At 38.7% G+C, this 14,971-nt stretch overlaps 1 protein-coding gene across 2 annotated transcripts in view; it reads right to left on the bottom strand.

The window, feature by feature from the left end:
* The window catches only part of CSMD1 (CUB and Sushi multiple domains 1), a 2,062,046-nt gene that overhangs the window by 1,452,425 nt on the left and 594,650 nt on the right, over positions 1–14,971 (bottom strand). For both annotated transcript variants that reach the window (XM_070047233.2, XM_070047234.2), the window contains exon 3: positions 6,383–6,495. In XM_070047233.2, coding sequence (XP_069903334.2) covers positions 6,383–6,495 — 113 coding nt within the window. The remainder of the gene's footprint in view (positions 1–6,382; positions 6,496–14,971) is intronic.

The raw sequence follows: 14,971 nt of genomic DNA, 5'->3' as shown, positions 1-14,971 counted from the left end.
TGTACTTAACATTTCATATATTTACCATTTCCCTGTTGGGAGAAATTTTAAGAGTCCTCTCTTCCAGCTATTTGAAATATTCAATACGATGTCATTAATCAATGTCTCCTAGTGGGCAACAGAACCCTCCTGACTGTAACTTTGCACCTGCTCACTCATCTCTCCCTAGGTATTTGGGAAAAAAGCAGAATATTTACTCTGTGCCAAATGTCAAGTATTCATAAATTTTTTAGCCAATTATTGCAGTAAAGGGTCAAAGGAGCACTACCGTGGAGAGGGCATATGAAGTAGCATCCATGGCTCAAGTTAGAAAATGCAGTAGGAATCCAGAATTCATGTGACCCGTGTTTCCCTCATCACTCTTCATCTAATGTGAACACCAAGCCTATTATTTAAAAAGCCAAAAGGCGATACAATTATAAAATGGAAGCACAAACAACAAAAAGGCTACACTTGATTTCCGAGTCCTGTGAAATGAATTCTGCCTCTTGCTTACGGATCTCAAACAGCAAGTTCTCTCTCTCATTGATGAAGCAATACAAGCTTCCCTTCCTAAGTGCTATGCAGGCCAGGTGGGCTGCGGCTCAAGGCTCACCATGGAGCAGGAGAAGTGACTGCAGGAGGGCCTCCCTGGACTCCTGCTTCCTCACCCGGAAAGAGCCCTCTGTCAGGTGTCTTCCATGAGAACTCTTGCTCAGGGCCGGACACGACGTGGCACTCAGCAGAAAGCCTTTTAGAAACGTGCTTTGGGACGTGGTCTGCACGTGAGCCCCGAGGCCTGCAGCCAGCCTGCCCTCTGTGCCCTCACAGTGACACTCCACACCTGTTGAGTGGTGACAGCCCCCACACTGGTCCTCAGGGCAGGCCTCATTCTCTGCATCTTTGCGACCCTATCACACAACTCAGGACTGCCACGCCTCTGGATGCTTTGAGGGCCTACCAACAAATGAGGAACCAATAAATGAGTAGATGTGCAGGTCCACTACCCACTGGATATAGGTAAATATATACATCCCAGTGCACACACACGTATTATGTTTGTATTTGTGAGTTCCTTGTGTATGTGTGTACACAAAAATAAACTTAAATATATGGCAGGATGTACAGAGGGTAGTTAAGAATGTCAGCTTCCAAAGCTATACAGACATGTGTTTAATTTCTGTGTTTAAATGCCTGTGAGCTTTTGGAAAGCTAAGTTACTGTACATCAGTACTTCACTTTCTAATCTGATATTAAGTAATTTTACTTAATCAGCAGAATTCTTAATAAGAAAATGCACATACTAGCTTTATTTGTCCTGTTTCCATTCATCTATCCAACTATCTCTCTGTCTAGCAAGTCAGCCATCTACCTACATATTCACACAGATAACGTGGCTAACAGAGTACAATGCTATAATAGATAGATTGTGAGTTTTTGAGAACAAAAAACAGATGAAAACAAAACAGACATTCTGGTGCTGTGTCGTAGAAGGTTAAGCCGCCGCCTTCAGTGTCTGCACCCTGTATGGCTGCCAGTTGGAGCCCCAGCTGCTCCACTTCCTATCCAGCTCCCTGCTAATGTGCCTGGGAAAGAAGCAGAAGATGGCTCCAGTGCTAGGGCCCCTGCACCCATGTGGGAGACCCAGAAGAAACTCCGGGCTCCTGGCTCATCATGGCCCAGTCAAGGCTGTTGCAGACATTTGGGCTGTAAACCAGCAGAAGGAAGATCAGTCTGTCTCTCTGTCTCTCTCCTCTTCCCTCTCTCCCCTCTCCCTTCTCTAAAGAATAAAGTAAAATAAACATAGAATATTCCTGTAGAGCCTATCAGATTCACTTTCACCATCTACACAGACAATTTCTTTTCCTGCTCCATCAGATGAGTTCATTAGTTTGTGTGGAAGATAATTTAATATCCTAAGCAAAAGTTTGCTACTTAGTAATGATGAATTCCTCCTCACTATACCTCAGTGTTTAGTCACTAAAAATATTTTGTCACTTTGAAATTCTTATAGATTTCGTGCATGAAATTTAAGATATCTAAAAAATGGTACAAGGGAAGCTCAAAAATATTGCATATGTAAATTTTGAATGTTTTTTTTTTCTGTTTAAGTATTTTCCCTTTTAAAACAACTACATCAACTAAAGTGATCCTAATGGGAGTAGACTCCTAACCATTTCTTAGCAGATTTGCCTTAGTTAAGAACCCAGTTTAACCCTTCTGCCTTGGAAATTTGGTTATTGTTAATATAAACATCTATATAGTATCTTCATTCACATTTCTTTCAAAAGCCTGCTATCCTATGGTTAAGGCTTGAACAATCATTTAAAAAATTTTCACCAATCGATGCAATCCCTTTACATTCCTGAGCAATGTTCTAAGGCAAGAACTAACTATGGTCAAAAAATATTGGACTCATTATTTTAATTCACTAAGTTGGTGTTGTCTGTACAAATATAGGTTATATTGTTAGAAATATGCCTTTTTAACAAAGTACTAGGTTACAGGAAATACACTAAATACCCAAAAAATTATTCCTACAAAAAAAAAAGAAATGGGGGCCGGTGCTGTGGCAAAGTGGGTTAAAGCCCTGGCCTGAAGCTCCGGCATCCCATATGGGCGCCGGTTCTAGTCCTGGCTGCTCCTCTTCATCCAGCTCTCTGCTATGGCCTGGGAAAGCAGTAGAAGATGGCCCAAGTTCTTGGGCCCCTGTACCCGCGTGGGAGACCTGGAAGAAGCTCCTGGCTCCTGGCTTCAGATCAGCGCAGCTCCGGCCATTGCGGCCATCTGGGGAGTGAACCAGCAGATGGAAGATCTTTCTCTGTCTCTACCTCTCTCTGTAACTCTGTCTTTAAAACAAATAAAATAAATCTTAAAAAAAATAAATAACTAAAGAGCAAATTGGAATTACTATAATTGACGAGAATGACATTTTAAATATAAATATTGATTTAAATTATTAAAAGTCAATGTATGAAAAAGGTGACAAATATTTTATGATATATTCAGCTCTAAAAATGAAACTCAGAAAAATAAATATATCCATTTTCAAGAGAAATTTCATTAAAACATAAATATTTAGACAACATAACGCAAATTTTTACTCCAGTTTTCATCATTTATTCACTAGTGTTTCTGACCTTTAGTTTACTTTGTAGTTAATAAGACATGTGTCAGAAAATAGAGACATTTCCTTCTGCAAAAATAGAAAGAGCTTCAGAGGGCCAGGATCCTGGTGGGCCAATCTCTAGATCTATATTCTGATGTAGACACACTGTGGTTCCTGCCTCAAGTCTAACACTGGAAGTTCTCAATCACGACACAGACACACTGTGGTTCCTGCCTCAAGTCTAACACTGGAAGTTCTAGATCACGACACAGACACACTGTGGTTCCTGCCTCAAGTCTAACACTGGAAGTCAGTCTCTGACTTCCTAGATGATTAGCTTCTCGGAACATCGCTACACTGATGACTAAATAGTTTTAAGTAATTGAGATCTTGAAAGAAGAAGATAGAAAAGTATAAATAAGTGTAATTTCTGTATTGAGTAATTCAAAAGTGGGCACATACAGGAATTTTGATAGAAACCCATCTTACTATAAATTATATAACCTTGAGACTATCATAAACTTATCAGAGAATTATGAAGTTATTTCATTTACAAGAATATTCACTAATAGAACTAACAAATAACATTACAAAACACTCGAAGCAACTTCAACGTTATTCTGTATTCATAAATTAAAGCATGTTGATTTCACTAACAATGTATAAATTCTCTAAGCTCCTGAAAGAATCCTTTGTCAGAAATCCAAATACTATATGTGAGCAACATTGGTGTGAAATTTATAGACATTTCCAGAGCTAAATCCAATGACTAAACACATTTAAATATTTAACTTTATCATTCCCATCATTATACAGCATAATATCGTTTGTGAATAACAATTTATGTAAATAACACCTTTGGCAAAACACTGCCAGAAAATACTTGAACTCAGTGCGTATAGTATGTCCCTTACCCAAGTTGTCTAGACAGATCTTAGACATTTAGAAGAGTCTCTCAATTCAATGCACTTAAAATTTAAATGACAATCTTGTGATACTAAACAAATCCCCAATTTAACTGGAAGAAAACAGTACTTCTTTAAGGGCTACAGGAAATTATTTTTTAAAAGTTGATTTAGTATTTCATATCTAAATTCAATTTCCTCTAGAATTCTAGAATATGGCATCAAAATTTTATTATTTTACTTGGCTCATGTAAATTGCTTGATAGACAGTCTCTTCAAAATAAAAATTAGTGGGAAGAAAGGACATCTGAATTTCTGAAAGAATAATGTTCTGGTTCCAAAACAATTCTAAGTATTTCTCTGACCACAATCAGTGGATCTGTTCTCCATACACACACACACACACTCACACACACACACACATTGGATAGGTCCATTTGTATATTCTATGCACTGCTCTCCATGAAGTCTCACTTTACCCAGGACACTGGTCTTGGAAATTTACAGTTATCTAAAACCTCTGGGGAACCGTGGCATGGGATACTACTAATAAAGTGGTTGGTGTTGGCGCTTACAATGAAGACCTTACTTTTCTCTATATGAATTCTCTACTTGTTAAATCTTCCATTTAATTGAAAATTAACTTTTTTCTCTAGATTGTACAAATTAATTTGCTCAGGAAGTATAATGGAGAAATGATTTTGACATACAAATCAATTTTATATTTCAATAGTATTTCCTTCTGAAATACATTTATTTGTAAATATGACTATAATGTATTATTATTAACAATCTAAACCACACAATTGATCCTTGCTTGTTTTCCTAAATATATTCCAACAGGAACAATGACTCTAATCTTCATCATCATTACAACCACTTAACACAGCAGCATCAACCCCAAAGATCTGACAGAATATCCAACGTCCACAGTTTGCACAGCAATTTTAGGGAACTTAGCGGAGCATGCTTAAGTATCAAATTCATCAGGAAAGGTAAGAAACTGCCCAGGTTTCTCGCATGTGGAACGGTTATCTCTCTTCTGAGTAAAAATTGTATCATGTTAATTGGATGTATGCACGCTTCACATGCATAGCTTTAGAGATACGTAATGTTAAGCAAAAAGAAAAAGTTATGTGAATCGAGGCTTTATAAGAAGCAGTACACAGGAATAAGCAAGTATAAAACTAATGGCACTTGTTTTTCTTAAATTAGCCTGTTCTTCAAAAATATTAATGTATTCCATGATCGGCAGTAATAAACTTAAATGTGATTAACTCATTATAGCCCCTGGTACTGGTTTATGTAGAAACATATGACCTGCAAGACATCAGAGGTGAAGGGCACCCTATCCTCGGCACCATTCCACACATACATCAAATAAAAGGATGCACCTGTTTGCTTCTATGTCTGGGAAGAGAACATTCCCAGTTCTATTTTCTGGTAGTTGTGCTGCAGTTAAGTTCAGTTGCACAAAGAACATGTAGACTTTAACTTTCCAGAAAGTATAATTTTCCCCTGACTTTTCCAGAGAACAATATGCAAAGTACACTTTGTACATTGTAAACAGAATTGAGCTATGCTCCCACCCATAATTTTTGTTTATTGTGTTCACAATCTCTAGAGTTAATTTTTGTTAAAAACAATAGCTTTTTCAATCGTCAATGTGGAATAAAATTTAAAATCTGTATGAAAAACAAGACCAAAGTAAACAGACTCCAGATTTTACACAGAAGGTATTCCAAGTTCAGCTTCTTAAAATCTAGTGTTTGAAATGATCATTTGCTCTGTCAAAGTTCAATCTATGATTGTTCTTATTAATTTCCACCAAAAAGCATCTCAATAATAGCAAGACCCCAAAAGTATCTCAGCACAACACCTACAGACACAGAAACAAAATAAAATCCCTGTGCTTTCCAGGGGTCACGCAAAAGTAAAATCAAATTGCATTTCTCAGTGAGCAACTTCAACTTGGTCAACAAAAACTCCTCCAAGGAAATTCATGTTACTTAAACACTAGCTAGCAGTAGTACTGTTCAACAAAAAATGTAATAAAACTCTGGCTTAAAAACGAACTCGGCAGCACCTAGGGGTACAAGTAGTTTGTATTCAAAAGATTCAAAACCTCTCCAGTACATACTAACAATTAGAAAACCCAATCAAGAAAACCCCTACCAGTAAAAGTCTAAGTATGCTGTGCTAGCAAGTTTGGAAACCTTAGCAAATGGTGTTACCTTATTGTCAATCTATTACAAAAATGCCAAACGTTTACATCATGCAGCCATGTGGGAGTCAGCAGCTAACTTTCATTAAAATGGTAAAGCCAGAGTACCGAGAGAGTTCAGTCATTTAAACGGAAAATGTGTGTGTGCAGCAGCCAGTCTCCTACCTTCATACAGTGCTTTGAATCCCTGGGCGCTCACCGCAAAGTCGGTAGTGAACCACAGAGTGAGGATAGATCCCGTGCTCACTAGAGAGGAGGGGAGCTGGAATCCTGATAATCTAAATAAAAAAAAAAAAATGCATGTACTTCAATAGATTTGAATTAAACACATAAAAGTTAAAAAGTATGAATTTGTTAATGAAGCTTGTTTGGTGAAGTCTGAGTAACTCTTAACCATGGTCCATTTAAGTATACCTTTAAACAACTAGATTATCCACACAGTATGGTTTTGCTATGGAGTTGAAATTAAGCACTTTCAAGTATGAGAGTCTGCTTATTTAAATAAGGTTGAGAAAACCCCTTCATGAAGGACTGATTCAATACACCACTGAATTAGGGAGTATGTGGAAGACTCGGAGAGCAAAGTCACCACTCCACAAATGACACAGGACAGCGTGGTAGTGCACTTGCTTTTAAGTTCATCCTTTCCTTCCTAAATTATCAGAGTCGTCACGTCTAATACTTAACCTACATACTCTCAATATCCCCACCCAAAAACTGCAGTTTCTTTGCATGATAAATAAAAACCAATTACTACCTTGAGCAGAGGCTAAATAAATTAATATTTGTTTTCCAAAACATATCTTTTAGATTCTAAGAAATATTTTTTCACAATGTTTGGATATAATTACAAGTTTTACTGATAATAAAGTCACAGTTCTGGATGAGTAAACTCATATAATAATATGCAAAATACTTTAAAAACTAACAGCTTTTCCAAAGGTCAAAGAGAGGCTTCATCAATTTATAAATTACCTAAAGTTTGCTAATTAAGTGGGTTCATCTACAGACATGAGGTTTAGCACAGCCTGAACACCAAGGTGTGATGCAAAAAGAATCAACCTGAAAGAAGTTCATTCCTGACAGGAGGAGTCTGGCTTGTCAGTCATTCTGCGGCACTAAATACCTCATTACAGCTGGTGGAGGCTGCAGAGCCAAGGTGCTGGACCTAATCACTAGGAGTTATCATGGCAAAATAACGAAAGAACAACAGATTAATAAAATGGCAAGATCAGTGAGCTAAAACATAAAAATGAGATCCCATTTAAGGACAGAATAATTCTACTAATGCTACCCACACCTATGACATGTTATTTCTTTCCTCAACATACTAGAGTACTTAAAAAGTTCTGGAAAATGGAGCGGGTGCTGTGGCAAAGTGGGTAAAGCTGCTGCTTGTGGTGCCAGCATCCCATATGGGCGCTGGTTTAAGACCCAGCTGCTCCACTTTCGATCCGACTCCTGACAATGCACCTGGGAAGGCAGGGGAGGATGGCTCACGTCCTTAGGTCCCTGCACACACATGGGAGACCCAGAGGAAGCTCCTAGCTCCTTCAGATTGGCTCAGCTCCCACTATTGCAGCCATGTGGGGAGTGAACCAGTGGATGGAAGATTTCCCTCTGCCTCTGCCTCTCTGTAACTCTCCTTTCAAATAAGTAAATAAGTCTTTAAAATAGAAAAAGTTCTGGAAAAATGGATTAAAAAATAAGCATGTTTTGGTGCCAAGTAATTTTGAATTCATTTTCTTAAAATATAAATAGCAAAGAATGAATGACTGTGTGGAAAATTATTACTTCAGATATGAAATAAGTGGAAATCATGGAGTTAGTTCCTGAAGTCCCATGTGTGAAGCTGTCAGTGTTGCTGGGTGGAGAACCGGAAGATGGGAATGGGAGCCCTGCACAGCAAAAGCAGGGCCCACTAGCTGGGAGCTGTGGAAGGGTGATCAACTCTGAAGTCTGTGTGCTACGAGAGCTCTTCCCAATCGAGTCCCCAGAAGCCCACGTGGTAGGATCTGGCCCACCTTGCCATCTCGAGAACGCCACCTCCACCCTGGAGGCCCAGTGTCTCCTTTCCCGCCCTCCCTTTGCTTCTCCTCTCTGTCTCAGTTCTTCTCCTTTTGAGATGTTCCACGCACAGCACCATGCGGATTCTTTTCCCTCATGTCTCGGGTGATCTTTTCACTGCTACAACACGTAGTACTGTGTGGGTTCCCACCTGCCCTCGAACTGTTCTCGACTCTTATTTTCATCCTATCCCCTGACACTTGTCATCTGTTTAATTATTTTTAATTTTTCCCGTTGGGCACCAGCTCAGACCATTCTCAGACGGTTCAGAAACATGGAACCTAAGCAACCCAGTGGAAGACAGCCAGCACACATCATCTGTTTTTCCAGCAGACACTGTGGTGTGTGGCTCCCTAATGCAAAATGGGAGACAATTCAGAAAAGCAAAGATCGATCTAGAAATGAAAATTAGAGACACAGAATTTAGATTCTTCTGTGATGGAAAAACACCAAAGCTTCAGAACTTATCAACAGCACCCACCAACAGGATTCAATCAACATTCACACACCATTCCGCACAAGAGCAAAATGCATGTTTCCTTCAGGGGTCCAGAGAACATGTGCCAAGATTTGCCGTATCCTGGGCCGTGAAACAAGCTTTAGCACATTTGAAAGAACTGATGGGGTCAGGGTTGTGGTGCAGTTTGTTAAGCCGCTGTCTGAGATTCTGGCATCCCATGTGTTCTTTGCTTCATGTCCTGGCTGCTCCATTTCCAATATAGCTCCCTGATAATGTCCCTGGGAAAGCGTTGAAGCATGTCCCAAGTACTTGGACCTTGCACCCACATAAAGACCTGGGTGAAGCTCCTGACTCCTGGCTTCGGCCTGGGCTATTTGGAAAGAAAACTACCATATATAAGATCAGTCGATCTCTCTCTCCCTCCCCCCTCCCTCCCTCTCTAACCCAGCCTTTCAAATTAATAAATAAATCTAAAAAAATTGAAATTATACATTGTATTCTCTGACTATATTGAAATAAAATTAGAAATCAATAACAGACAAATGACTAGAAAATCCCCAATCAATCGGAAGTTGAGCAGCACAGCCCTAAATAACCCATGGAACAAAAAGGAAGATCAGGAAATAAAAATATGCACTGAACTGAAAATTTATAGGATGCAGCTAAGCAATGCTCAAAGGATGATTAGTTGCACTGAAAACATACATTAGGAAGATGATAACTATCAAATCAATAATCCAAGTCTCTCTTTCAAGGCCTTCTGAAAAAAAGGAGTAAAATAAATCTTAAGCAAACAGAAGGCAAAACAAACCAGGAAAAGCAAGCACAGAAATCAGTGGATTTGAAAATAGAGAAAAACAATAAAATGAAGAGCTGATTCTTTGGAACGATCAATAAAACTGACAAACACACAGCAAGACTAACAGAGAGGGAGGGGAGATGTGCAGGCTGCAGAAAGTACAGATACTCGATACGCAAAATTACATCACCAATATTAATAAAGACTGGGGTCAGCACCGCGGCTCACTAGGCTAATCCTCTGTCTGCAGCGCTGGCACCCCGGGTTCTAGTCCCGGTCAGGGCACCGGATTCTGTCCCGGTTGCTCCCCTTCCAGTCCAGCTCTCTGCTGTGGCCCGGGAAGGCAGTGGAGGATGGCCCAAGTGCTTGGGCCCTGTAACCGCATGGGAGACCAGGAGGAAGCACCTGGCTCCTGGCTTTGGATCGGCGCAGTGCGCTGGCCATAGTGGCCATTTGGGGGAATGAACCAATGGAAGGAAGACCTTTCTGTCTCTCTCTCTCTCTCTCTCACTGCCTAACTCTGCCTGTCAAAACTAATAATAAAAATAAAACAAAATAAAGACTTGGAAGACATCAAAAATTCCTAAGAGGATAACTGAAAACTGGAACACATATATCTGACAAACGAGGAGACAGGGGCACTCTCTCAAAAAGCACAAACTACCACATAACTTATCTACTAGAAAACTGATATTGTAAATAATCAGTTACTAAAATTCCCCAAAAAGAAACCTCTAGACCCAAATTATTTACTGGTGATGTCCATCTAATATTTAAATAATTAATAAAAATTCTACACACTCTTCCAGAAATTATAAGTGGATACAATAGTTGTCTATATTTGTTATTTTTTTTTGTTTTTGTTTTCATCTACCTCTATGGAAGAGCAAGACAGCAAGTAAAATTGATTTTCCACTCTCTGGCTCACTCCCCAAAGGCCTGCAACATCATGGCTGGGTAAGGTACAAGCCGGGAGCCTGAAACTCTGCCCAGGTCTCCCATGTAGATGGCAAGAACCCAGTAGTTGATCTAGCCTCTGCTGCCTCCCAGGACACATCAGCAAGAAGCTGGATCTGAAGCGGGACAGCCAGGACTTAATCAGCTCCCGAGCAGGGATACAGGTGCCTCAGTGTAACACACTGCTCTACAGCACCTACTCCTGCATTTATTGGTGACATCACCCTCTCACATGAACTGAACTGTGCCTCCCCTACTAACGTATGTGTTGAAGTTCTCACTTTAAATGTGACTATATTTCAAAATAGAATTTTCAGAATTTAATTAAGGGTAAGTGGGGACTAAATGATGGGGGCATTATCTGATAGAACCAGTTTGCTTACAAGAAGAGCAAGAAATCTCCCACGTGGTCTCTCTCCCCATACCCACTGCCCTGCCCCCCAGCTTGGTCAGGCAATGAGGAAAGGTCATAAAAGGTCACATAAACATGCAGTGAGAAGGAAGAGATCATCCTGGCAATCAATTCTCAGACACCCAGCCTCCAGAAACATAGGAAAAACAATTTCTGTCGCCTCCTAGTATATGGTATTAGACTAGCTGGCTATGGAGCATACTAGGACACCTTAATACCAAAGCCAGGAAAAGTACAGAGAATAAAGAAGCACGAAAGGGAAAAATAAGATATTGATGTCTCTCATGAATATAGATGAAAAATCCTAAAAATTAAGAGAAAATGAGAGTTCTATACTGCTGATTTGTATAGCATGGCTCAATGGTGCTTATTCAAGGATGCAAGGATAATTTCATACTTTAAATCAATGTCATCTGCCATGTCAACAGTTGACAAAATTAAAACTCAGAATATCTACATGTAAGACTTACGTATTAAACAGAATCTGAAAAATTAAAGAGTTATAAGAAAATTTGTCAGTCAAATATGAATGATGGAAAACTTATCTGTTTGACAAACAGCCACCAAAAGCCTCCAGATAACTTTTCACTGGATTATGGAAGACAAAATTTTTCTCTCAAGATGTCTGACCTTACCAGTCTTGCTCAGCTGTGTTTAAAGGTCCTACTAAGGCAAAAAGGCCAGGAAGGGACATAAATCCACACATGTAAGAAAGGAGGAAACAGAACTGTTACTGCTTTCATATGCCATTACTGCCTAGAGAAAAATACAAAGGATGTTAGAAAAAACCCTACAGATTATACTGAGGCAAGCAAACGCACGAGATACACAATGAATACACAAAAGCGGACTGCATTTCTACAGACTAGAAATGAACACATGGCCATAAATTAAAAAATACATCATTTGCAGCAACACCAAAATGTAAATCTTAGATGTAAATCTAACAAATCATGTTCAAGACTGCACATTGACAACTACACAATGCTGAAGAAAGAAAAAAAAATCTAACATATGAAGAGATGTGTCACTCTTTTTGTTTCAATTTTGTTTATTTCTTCTCTAATGTTTTATTATTTCTTTCCTCCTACTAATTTTGGGTTTGCTTTGTTCTTATTTTTCTACAAACCTGAGATACATTGTGAGATCAATTATTTGGTGCCTTTCCAATATCTTGATATAGGTTCTTGCCTCTTTACATTGCTTTCCCTGTATTCCAAAATTTTTGATTAGTTGTGCTATCATCTTCGTCATTTCTAGGAATTGTTTTATTTAATGTTTGCATTCTTCTATGACCCACTACTCATTAAGGAGCATGTGGTTCAGTCTCCATGTGTTTGCAATTTTCGAGAATTTCTTAAGTTGTTAATTTCTAGCTTCGTTCCATTGTAATCAGAAAAGATACATGGCATAATTTCCTTTTCTAATTTGTGGAGATCTGCTTTATGGCCTACCATATGGTCAATCTAGAGCAATTTCAATGTACTGATGAAAAGAATGTGTATTCTGCAGCTGTGGGATGAAATGTTCTGTAGATATCAATTAGGTCCACTTGGTCAATAGTGTAGATTATCTCTGCTTTTTTGATTTTTTTGTCAAGTAAATCTGTCCATCAGTGAAATTGGAGTGTTGAAGTCGCCCATTATTATTGTAGTGGAGTCTCTGTCTCCATTTAGTTCCATTAGCCTTGCTTCTAGGGGCCAGTGCCGTGGCACACTAGGTTAATCCTCCACCTGTGGTGCTGGCATCCCATATGGGTGCCGGTTCTAGTCCTGGTTGCTCCTCTTCCAGTCCAGCTCTATGCTGTGGCCTGGGAGGGCAGTGGAGGATGGCCCAGGTTCTTGGGCCCCTGTACCCGCATGGGAGACCAGGAAGAAGCACCTGGCTCCTGGCTTCGGATCAACACAGAGCCAGTTAGCAGCCATTTGGGGAGTGAAGCAATGGATGGAAGATCTTTCTCTTTGTCTCTCTCTCTTACTGTTTGTAGCTCTACCTGTCCAATAAATAAATAAAAATCTTATAAAAATTGCTTCTAAATAGCCAGGTCCCTTGGCATTCAGTGCATATACATCTAATTAAGTCACATTTTCCTGTTGAACTGATTCCTTAATCATTATGTAATGCCTGTCTTTGTCTCTTTTAATAGTGTTGGTGTAAAAGTTTATTTTGTCTGATATTAGGATGGCTATTCCTGTTCTTTTTGCTTTCTGTTAGCATGGAATATCTTTTTCCATCCTTTTACTATGTATTTCTTTGTTGGTGAGTTATGTTTCTTGTAGGCAGCAAACAAAATTTATACACAATTCAACTAGTCAAAAAAGGGAGAAGATACAAATTAACAAAATCAGAGATGAAAAAGGAGATGTTACAATAGATACCACATAATCAAAAAGAATCACCAGGAATTACTATAAACAGCTATATGGCAACAAATTGGAAAATCTACAATAATTAGACATATTTCTGATAGATAATCTATATAATATATAATATATAATTAGATAATCTACTAAAATTGAGTCATGAAGACATAGAAAACCTAAATAGATCAATAACCAAATAAGGCAATTAAGGTAAAAATAGACAAACCAGATTACAGCAAACTAAGAAGCTTATGTAGAGTGTAGGAAACAATCAACAAAGTGAAAAGGCAACTGATATACAGAAGAACATATTTGTAAATTGTACATATGACAAATGATTAATATCCAGGTCCAAGATATAGTCCACTTTGGTTAGAATGTAAGCTGGTACAAATACTATGGAAGACATTAAAGAGATTCCTCAGAAATCAAAAAATAGATCTACCACAGGAACCATCCATTCCAGCACTGGAAATTTAACCAAATGAAATGAAATCAGCAAATCAAAGAGTCATTTGTAACCACCACCCCCATATTTATAGCAGCTCAACTCACAATAGCTGAGACTTGGAATCAACCTGGTGGTCATTAACAGTAGATAAGGAAATTATGGTATATATACATGATCAAATACTATTCAATCATAAAAAAAGAATGAAATCCTTTCTTTTGCAACAAAACAGATCCAACTAGAGACTATTATTCTTTTCTTCTTTAAATATTTTATTTATTTATTTTATGGGCAGAGTTGCAGGGAGAGAGAGAGAGTGAAAGGTCTTCCCTCCATTGGTTCACTCCCCAGGTGGCTGCAATGGCAGGAGCTGTGCTGATCAGAAGCCAGGAGCCAGGCGCTTCTTCCTGGTCTCCCTGCGGGTATAGGGGCCCAAGAACCTGGGCCATCCTCCACTGCCCTCCCAGGCCACAGCAGAGAGCTGGACTGGAAGAGAAGCAACCAGGACTAGAACCAGTGCCCATATGGGATGCCAGTGCCTCAGGCAGAGGATTAACCTAGTGCACCATGGCGACAGCCCCTAGAGACTATTATTCTTTGTGAAACAAGCCAGTCCCCAAAAGACAAATAGCATGCTTTCCCTGCTTTGAGGTAATTAATTTACAGAGTAATAGTATGTAATATATATGAAAGAAATAGACATGTTGAGATTTGATTATTGCTTGTAGCCTTTGCTTATACTACTGAGGAACAGTGGTTTTTCTACTTGCTATTATTGAATTCTTCATTTAGTGGATTGTTAATCTTGCGATTATAAAGAAAATTAAAATGTCATTATAAAACTTACAAGAAAAATAAGAAGAGGAGGAGAAAGGGTGGGAATGAGTGAGGGACAATGTCGTGGGACATATCATTATGCTCTTAAAACTGTATGTTAAATGCAAAAAAAAAGTTATTACAAAAAATTAAAGGAAAAAATGAAAGGAAAGAAGGAGGGAGTTGAAGGAATGATGAGGAGGGGAGCCAAGTATGTCTATCTTTTATAATTGCATACATGAAATACATTGAATTTGTTATCTTTATATTAATATTTTTTAAAAGGATACATTTTTGGTTAATAGATAGAAAGACTCAGTATTGTGAAGTAATCAGTTTTCATCTTGATATACAGGTTTAACACAATTTCCATCAGAAATTCAAGAAAGATTTTTGTAGATAGAGACAATATTATTCAAAATTATCCAA

This window comes from Oryctolagus cuniculus, chromosome 8 (genome assembly GCF_051225735.1).
Source record: "Oryctolagus cuniculus isolate XC-2025 breed Fujian yellow rabbit chromosome 8, ASM5122573v1, whole genome shotgun sequence".
Lineage (NCBI taxonomy): Eukaryota > Metazoa > Chordata > Mammalia > Lagomorpha > Leporidae > Oryctolagus > Oryctolagus cuniculus.
This window is presented reverse-complemented; position numbering and strand designations above follow the sequence as displayed.